The sequence below is a fragment of the Sciurus carolinensis genome, chromosome 4, assembly GCF_902686445.1.
Source record: "Sciurus carolinensis chromosome 4, mSciCar1.2, whole genome shotgun sequence".
NCBI classification, from domain to species: Eukaryota; Metazoa; Chordata; class Mammalia; order Rodentia; family Sciuridae; genus Sciurus; species Sciurus carolinensis.
In genome coordinates this window covers 7,354,526-7,363,504 of record NC_062216.1, presented here as the reverse complement: position 1 = coordinate 7,363,504, position 8,979 = coordinate 7,354,526, and the positions used below count along the sequence as shown (strand labels likewise).

The 8,979-nt window shown below is 38.8% G+C and overlaps 1 protein-coding gene across 1 annotated transcript; it reads right to left on the bottom strand.

Moving 5' to 3' along the window:
• Positions 1-506: 506 nt before the first annotated feature.
• On the bottom strand, positions 507-5,920 carry Defb131b (defensin beta 131B). Its single transcript, XM_047550192.1, has 2 exons — positions 5,863-5,920; positions 507-664 (listed from the first exon to the last, which is right to left on the bottom strand). Exons 1-2 carry the CDS (start codon positions 5,918-5,920, stop codon positions 507-509), a joined length of 216 nt encoding a protein of 71 aa, XP_047406148.1.
• Between the last annotated feature and the right edge of the window lie 3,059 nt (positions 5,921-8,979).

Below are 8,979 nucleotides of genomic sequence, written 5' to 3'. Positions count from 1 at the left end.
CTTAGATCCAAAAAACAATTCAATGTTCCCCAAAAGTGATAGGATAGACCAAATTCTCTGGTCCTATGAAATTATAACTAAGGTGTATATGAGTTTCTAGTAGTGTCAAGAGCTGTTTAAAAACTTTACATATGCTAACTCTTATAATCATCACAATATCACAGTGTGGGTACTACTGCTATCTCATTTTATAGAAAAGGAAACCAAAATAGAAAAAATAATTCACTTAAGTTCAAACATTTATTACAAGGTGAGTCTGGGATATAGTATTATAGGTGATACAACCATGTGGTTGTGGATATAAATTGAGGAAGTTTGTAAGTATGCACATGAAAATAGAGTAGAAGATTTTATAAACTTGCATTTATTTTAACCTGATCATCTAGACATGCAATTATCATGAATTTTCTTTTATCCATCATATTAATTATTCTTCCAAAGAAAAGGGGGTTTTGAATATTTTCAGTTTCTTTTCCTGAGGTGTGAAGAAGATGGAGTGAGATTTGTCACCACTTTCTTTTTTTCTTAATTATTTGAAACTGCTTTTTCTTGCAGCAGATTTTCCAGTCCTTACAATATCGAATTGCATATTCATCAGCTTTGCAAGCCATTCTGCAGTTATAGTATCCTGTAGAACAGTCGGTCCGAGAAACAAAGTTTCTGGCTTTGAAAAGAGAAGACAAATGATACATTGTGCTAGTCACTTGTTATTTTTAATGTTCAAAGTGTTTCATGAGCTAAAAGCAGTAACAATAAAGAACTTTCCCAGAGGGAAAACAATAAAAAAGAATGCAAGAGAGAAAGTGGAGATATTGAGTAAAGACAAATGACAATTTCTTCTATAAAGAGAGCAGATAAATGAAGCAGTAGCTGAGAATCATACTGGGGATTGAACCCAGAGGCACTCAACCACTGAGACACATTCCTGGCCTTTTTATTTTTTTGTATTTTATTTACAGACAGGGTCTCACTGAGTGGCACAGGGCCTCTCTAAGTTACTGAGGCTGACTTTGAACTCATGACCCTCCTGTCTCGGCCTCCCGAGCTGCTGGGAATACAGACGTGCGCCACCGTGGCCGGCGCGATGGAATTTTAATGAGAACAGTTACTGCGTATTTCTGGTAGAATGAATGATCCATTTGGAGGGTGGAGATTCATGACTCAAGAAAGGTGGTTTAATTCCAGAAACAAAGTTCTTTAAAAACGAGTGGGAATGGAATCTAGTGTATGGGAGGAATTAGTCTTAAATCAGAGAATGAAGAGAAGGCAGAGTAGAGCTGAAGATGAAATCAGGGAAAGAGGTCTGGTGGTGGGAAACAGAAGTTTCCACTCTGTGTTTCCATTTTGTGGGTGAAAGAAGTCATGATTGAGAGTGAGAAAGGGGCTTGGTTGCAACTCTTCAGTGCATTCAGTTATTTGAGACCTTTCTTTGCTTTGGATGTAGGTTTGTTTTTATAAACTTTGTCAGTTTATTATGATAAATGTCTTCTGGAACTACTTTGGCTGCATCACCCAAGTTTTGGTGTGTTGCAGTTCTATTTTTGTTTGCCTCAAGATATTTTTAAATTTCCTTTTTAATTCTTCTTGTCCTGCTGGTTGTTTAGGAGCATATTTAATTTCCTCACACTTGTAAGATTTCTGAAGTTCTTCCTATTAATAACGTATAGCTCCATACCACCACAGTTGGAAAAGCTATGTGACATGATTTCTGTCTTCTTCATTGTGCTATGATTTGTGCAGGCTAAACTACAATCTCTGCTGGAGAATGCCTATGTGATCTATGTGAGAAGAATGTGTATTTGCTGCTATTGGGTGGATGTTCTGTATGTGTTAGGTCTGTTTGGTCTGAAATGTAGAACAAGTCCAATGTTTTGTTGTTGATTTTCTGTCTGGATGATCTGTCCATTGCTATCCCCTGCCATAATTATGTTGCAGCCTAGCTTTCTCCTCACATTGATTAACATTGCTTTACAGAGTCAGGTGATCTATCACTGCAGTCTCAATGAAAGTTCTCTTTGAGTATATGTGTGTGCTTGACTAGGTGATTCTAAAATTTATGTGGAAAAATAAATGAATTTAAATGTACATGAATAGATGTTCTTACAAAAGAAAAATGTAGATGTCTTGCTCTATTAGATATAAAGACACCATGACTTGTCCATATCTATGATAGTGTATTAGGATAGTGAGAGACAAATAGACCTATGGAACATCTCAGAACATACATTCACACACAGATGCTAGATCTATGATGAATAAATCATCATAGTAAATCCTTGAGAAAAAGATGCTGTTTTTAAAACAAAGGGTGCTGGGCCAGTTGGCCACCCATATGGTAAAAACAAAAAATAGATGAACCCTCTTTTGCAAAAACCAGCACAGAGTGGATATGTGAAATCCAAATAATAGGTAAGTCAGTAAGACTTTTGAACTTAAGGTAGAGAAAGTTTTTCTTAAAGAGACACAAAATTAAAAACATTACATTTGGGGCTGGGGATATAGCTCAATTGGTAGAGTGCTTGCCTTGCATGCACAAGGCCCTGGGTTCAATCCCCAGCACCAAAAAAAAAAAAAAAAAAAAAAAAAAAAAAAAAAAAAAACCATTACGTTAAAATTGAGCTCGATAAAGTTACGATTAAGTTACATTGATATTAACATTAATTTCATAAAAGAGACATCATAGAAGGAATGAAAAGACAAATCATAGAACAGAAGGTATTTGCAAGGTATATAAAATCACTTGCATCCACTATATATATATATATATATATATATATATATATATAATAAATCATTCAATAGATAATGGGAAAAATATTTAAACAGGTACTTCAAGAAATAATATCAAAATTGCCAATAAACAAATGAAAATATTCTAAATTTTATTAATAACCTGGAATTCAAATTTAAACTACACTGAGTTACTCCCCACATGTTATAAATAAATAACAGCCTGATGATATAAACTACTAATGGAATATAGACCAGTAATAGCTCTTCTATACTGCCAAAGGGAGTATAAATTTGCTCAACCAATCAGCAAATTTTTACCATTATTTCCCAAACTGAAGATATACATCCCCTAAGAAAAAAAATTTCATTCTTTAGTATATGCCTAATAAAAATGTGTGCAACCAATTTAAAAAAATAAATGAACAGCAGGAGACTGGGTAGAGGAAGGAGATTAGGGAGATGGAGGAGGGGAGGCAGGGGAAATTCTGGGGACAGAAACAGGAAATTATGTTATAGACATTTATGAATACATCACAGTGAATTCCACAATTATGAGTAAAACTATCATGCACTCATGAAAACATAAACTAAAAACCTGTAAAATGTGAAAAGAAAAAAATGAATGCATATGTACAATCAGAATAATTTAAAAATATTTATAGTAGTAATAGTGTTTATAACCATCAAAACCTGGAAACAATCTAAATAGTCTTCAACAGAAATATTCATAAATAAATTGTGGCACGTCGCTATGATGAAATACTACATAGTATTAAAAATAATGCACTACAGTTGCACACAGCTACACCAATGAGCTTTTAAAATGTAATGTGGAGTAAAATAAACCAGATGCCAAAAGTGAATACTATATAGTTGCACTTGTGTGAAGTTTAAAGCAAAGTAATGTAACTAAGCAACAGGGTCTAGAAGCCTGTGCTCAGGTGACAAATAAGTTCATCTCTGCTCTCAGCATCCCTGTTTGTATGGTTGCTACCCTTCTTCGTGATAAGCTTGGGGATAGGGTTGGGACTCTGGTAGAGAACTTTGGGGAACATACTCCTGGCTGACACTGAAAGAAGTTCCGGAGCTGGAGTTATAGCTCAGTGGTAGAGTGCTTGTCTAGCTTGTGTGAGTCACTGGGTTTGATTCTCAGCACCACATGTAAATAAAATAATAAAGATGAACAACTAAAAAAAAATAAAAAAAAGAAGTGTTCTGTCTTTTAGTTCCAGCATAATTCAGCAGGTTTGGATGTGATGTCTAGAACAAGAGCTATCTTCAGACTATGAGCAGGACTAAAGATAAACTTGACACTCTTCTAACATTGGTGTTGGTACTCTGCTGAATTAATGAACTTCAGAACTGTCTGATTGTGGGATTCCTTGTTATGTGTAATAATAAATTTCATTTAAGCCTATCAAGTCTGGGTTGTCTGTAAATTGAATCTGAAAACTTACTCAGTGGCAGAGTAAGTATGTCCAATAAAATATTTTTAAAAAAACAGTGTTCAGGGTAGGAGAAAATGCTTGCAAATTTATATCTGATAAGGATTTAATAGATGAAATGTATAAAGAACTTATAACTCAGTAACAAAAGGACAACCCCCCATAATGTGCAAATGATTTGGATAGACATTTTTGTAAAGAAGGTATATGAATGGGCAATAAGCTAATGAAAATATACTCAAATTAAAACTACAATGGAGTAGTCCCCAGATATGTAGAGACAGAGAGGAGCGTGCATGTACTGATATAGAATAAAAAAAAAATCACTACTCTAATTATTGAAAAAAATACAAAAACACAAAACCACAATGGGATATTGCTTTGTACCAACTAGAATGATAATAATGACCAACTGGAATGACAGACAACAGCAAATGCTGTTGAGGACACAGAGATACTGGAACTTTGCACTGATGATGCAAAATAAAACAAATGGCTATGGAAAGCAGTTTAGCAATTCCTCAAAGTTGAACGTAGAATCACTGTCTAACACAGCAGTTGTATTCTTAGGTCTACATTTGCACAAAAACTTGGGCACAAATGTCCGGAGCAGCATCACTGATGAAAACCCCAAAGTGGAACCATGCGTGTGTCCTTCAACTGATAAACACAACATGGTATATTCATGCAATGAAATATTTTTCATCAATAGAAAGCAATGCAGTACTGATACATGGATGATCCCTGGAAAGATGCTAAGTGAAAGGAGGCACACAGAAAGGTGATGGGGTGTGTGATCCTTTTCATATTGAATGTCCAGAACAGGCATATGCACAGAAACAAGAGTAGCTGAGTGGTTGCCAGGGCCTGGGGGGCTGGGAGAATGGATAGGGCTTCTCTCTGGGGTTATGAAAACTTCCTGGAATTAGACAGTGGTGGTGGCTGCACACCTTTACAAACACATGAAAGTCCCTGAATCGTACACTTTATAACAGTGAATTTTATGGTGAATCATGTCTCAGTGAAAACATAGAAAACAGTAACAATGAGGGAGATCTTGAATGTGCTCTCAGGGAGTGTGTGCATCAGAAAAAATAAAATCGATTAATAGATAATAGTGCAAATCCAGGTGTATGAATTTGTTATAGAGTCCTGGTGGATTTTATAACTAATCTGGGATTGATTATTCAATAAACATACCTGTATGTTTGATTAGTTATTTGGCTACAAATTAAGGTATACTCTTAGCTTCCCCCAGACATAAAGTAATTTCCACATAAGGTGGATAAGACCATGAACATTTTAACCAACTCTTATGGAAGCCTAGGCCCTTGCCTAGACCAGTGGCCAGAACCAGCCATTAAGAGGGAGCACACACCACCTCACCCGCCGTCTGCCTTCTACTCATCACTCATATCTCGTTTTCTCAGTTCCCCAAATTTCCTTTGTTCTGTGCACAGCCTCCTACCATCTGCAGGTAAACAGAGCCTGGAAGTTAAGTTTACAGTTAAGACACTGAAAAGAAGCCCCCTGTTGGCATTGACCTTGACCCCAGCCCTCCAGCGCCCGAGTAGCCTTCATGGGGCAGTAACATCTGAGTTTGTTGGTCTGTTTTCAAACTCTTGGAAGACCTTTCATTCTCTCACTTGTTTCAGAACACGGGAATGAAAAGTCTCTGTCTTACCTGGAGGAACTACAGACCACCAGGCGAGAAGTCCAAGGATGGAAAGCAAGACCCTCATGGAGGAAGAGGTAAGTTGGACTCAGTAGCTGTAGTGAAGAGAACTTCTCAAGAGGTGTGTTGCTGTCGGATTATTGAACCCTTCAGTAACAAGAACATTTCTAGCGAGACTCTTGGGAGATAGCATGGAAAGGACGTGGCGATCATCTGCTTAAAGAACACCTGTCGAGAGCCGGCAGGTGTGGACTGGGGTTGGGAGTGCACAGCCCGGGAAGGGCCTCGGTGAAGCAGGGTAGAGAATTGAACAATCGCTATGGTCTTCGGTTTCTGGAGGAACTACAAAAGTCAAGGTAACACTTTTGTGGAGTAAAGGTATTCACTTTATTGCCCTGATAATAGAGAAGAACTGGTTATAACAACATACCGACTTATTAATATTTGGGGGAATATACATTAGCCCACTTGAGCAAGGACATCAGACGGGAAAGCACACGGGCTGGTGAGGTATAAAAAACTCTTGTGTGACTTTCTGTCCAAGCCGCCGAATGAGAACCACTAACTTGTTCAAAGTACTAGTGAACACAGTGTCTACACATCAACTGTATGTAACGAGGGCAGAGCCGAAGAAAGGAGAGAGGCTTAGTGGACCTGCAGAGCTCGTAGGAAAGCAGATGACGTCTAAAAACCAGTGCCGCTGCCACGAGCGGATTTCTGACAAGGGACACAGATGACCTCTTTGACAACAGAAAGGAACATAATGGAACCTAAGAGCAGTGTGGGCGGCCCAAGGAGGGTTTCAGGAAGGCCTGCAGCCGAGTCCACATCCCGGATCTCATAGGGCCCTCATGGCCTTCCAGGGGGTCTCAGTCCGGGTTAGACCCTTTCCAGCACCAAGAAAGAAGCGGTCTTCCTCCCAGGGTGGTCCTTGTGCTTCAGGGTTTCAGAGACTGGAACGTGAAGTCGTGTTGTTGAGCAGTCCTCTGGGACTACTGAGACTTTGCAAGCAACGTGGTGAGCTGAATCGGGGTGAGGGATCGAGGGAGGCTGTGGTACCATTATGGGAGCTCCTGGAAGAGGTCACCCTCATGGACCTTCACCCAAGGAGGGCGAGTGCTCTGTGACGACTCTCCAAGCCTGGGTTCAGGTTCTTCCCCTTCTAAAGAGGCTGGAGCAGCGGTACCTGGGCTCAAGCCTCTCCCAGCAGAAACTCAGAGCGACCTGGAGGTCGCTGGGGATGTGCTGGTTATTGACCACTGTTCTACTCATTGAAATCAGACTGGTCTGGGGTCTTTATTATACCTGATTATGAGTCTAAAATTTAGTAATTTTTCTCATGCATCTGTGACTCCTTGGTTTCTTGATCATGAGGAAAAGTTTGGAAGCACAGTTTACATGACAGTATTAAAATTCATGAGGACAAATAATTGAAATCCTTCATGGAGCACGAAGGGCAGAGTGTTCAGTGCCTTTTTGACATTTTCTATAAACAGTTGTTTCCCTGCTTGATAGATCTGGAGCTGGGGGGCAGGCCTGGAGCGCCGCCCAAGAAGCCCGTGAACATTGTGTGATCCCTGGGCCGGCAATCAGGGACATCAAAGGAAAGGTCGAGGCATTCCAGGAGCGGGCTGGTGACGACAGTTAAGTGTCCAAAAGTACTGATCGCCAGATTGCACAGCACTCTGAAGAAAGGCAGGGTGCGTTGACAAAAGTCTTTCCTTAAAAGAACATAGAGGTAGTTATCAAGGCATCAAGCACACGTTGCTGCAGGAGAAAGGAGTTACCTTGCCATGGCACAGGGGTTTAGTCTAGGAATTATTGGGTTTTACTGACTATAGCTTTCCAGAAGGGCCCTGGATATTTAACAAATAATGTGTAATCAAGTATTCATTGTTCACTTTCCTCCCTTTGATCAGCAATATCAGACTTCTGGAGTCTTTGCTGCATTAATTATCTTTTCCTCTTTGTTGCAACTTTAAAAAAACATTTTTCTCCTTACTTACAGTCTGTGAGCACCCTTAAATTCCCATATTAAAAAAAAAAAACACACATAATTCCTTCCTTGTATTGAGTTTGCTTTTTACCTAACACCCCAACTGTCCCCTTTTCTTCTTGGGAAAATAAAATTCTGGATGCTCTAGTTCCACCTCTTTATCTTAAATTTCTGCTTTTTTGAATGTTATAGATTTTTTTTGGTATTTTTTAAATTTATCTTTTAATTTTCTACAGATTGCATTTTGATTCATTGTTCACAAATGGGGTACATCATAATAGATAATTTTTATGAATGTAATTCAGAAAGAGGAATGCAGTGAAATAGTTCACAAATACGTAGACTTTTGACAAGTATGCTTATTCTGTTTCAAAAATTTTATTACCGTAGGTTATGCATGATTTATTTTCCAATTAAGTGTGCTGACTTTTTGATTAACAGAGCCGTAAGCTTTCCATTCACTCTTTACCTCACAGGGTTTTGACGACTTCCCTCAATTTTCTTTTATTTTTCATTTTTATGTTGAATAAACTTCTGCTAAATCACTAATCAACTTTTCTTATATGACATAAATTTATACATACATGTAAATATATGCCTATATACTATATGTGTACTTTATTTTTCATTATTGTTCTTAAATTATGTATTTTTATGTAAAATTTAGAAAACCAATAAGGTTGTCCACATAATAATAAGTGTAATGTATTACTTTGTTGGTCAGGTTTTTGGGGGGAACTGGGGCATTGTGGCCAAAATAACTGTCAAGAACAACTTAGAGGAGGACAAATTTTTTTGGATCATGGTTTCAGAGTTTCGGTCCCTGGCTGGTGGACTCCATTGCTCTGGGCCTGAGGCGAGCAGAACGTCATGGTGGAAGGGTGTGGTAGAGGAAAACTGCTCCATTCATGGCTGCCAGGAAGCGGAGAGCAAGGGTGAGGGACTGTGGGGAAGAGAAGCCTTCCAGGGCAGCCCCCAGGGACACACCTCTTCCAGGTCATCCTACATGCCTGCAGGTACCACCCCGCCAGTCCATTCAAGTAGGATGGACAGTTATTCCAGAGGTGCAAGAATGGTTTAATATACACGAATCAAGAAATGTAATTCAGCACATCAAAGGAACGAAGGAC

Coding starts and splice junctions, on each gene's coding strand:
- Defb131b (XM_047550192.1), bottom strand. CDS start 5,920: ATGAGGGTCTTGCTTTCCATCCTTGGACTTCTCGCCTGGTGGTCTGTA. Junction 665..5,862: donor GTGGTCTGTAGTTCCTCCAG/GTAAGACAGAGA, acceptor CTCTTTTCAAAG/CCAGAAACTTTGTTTCTCGG.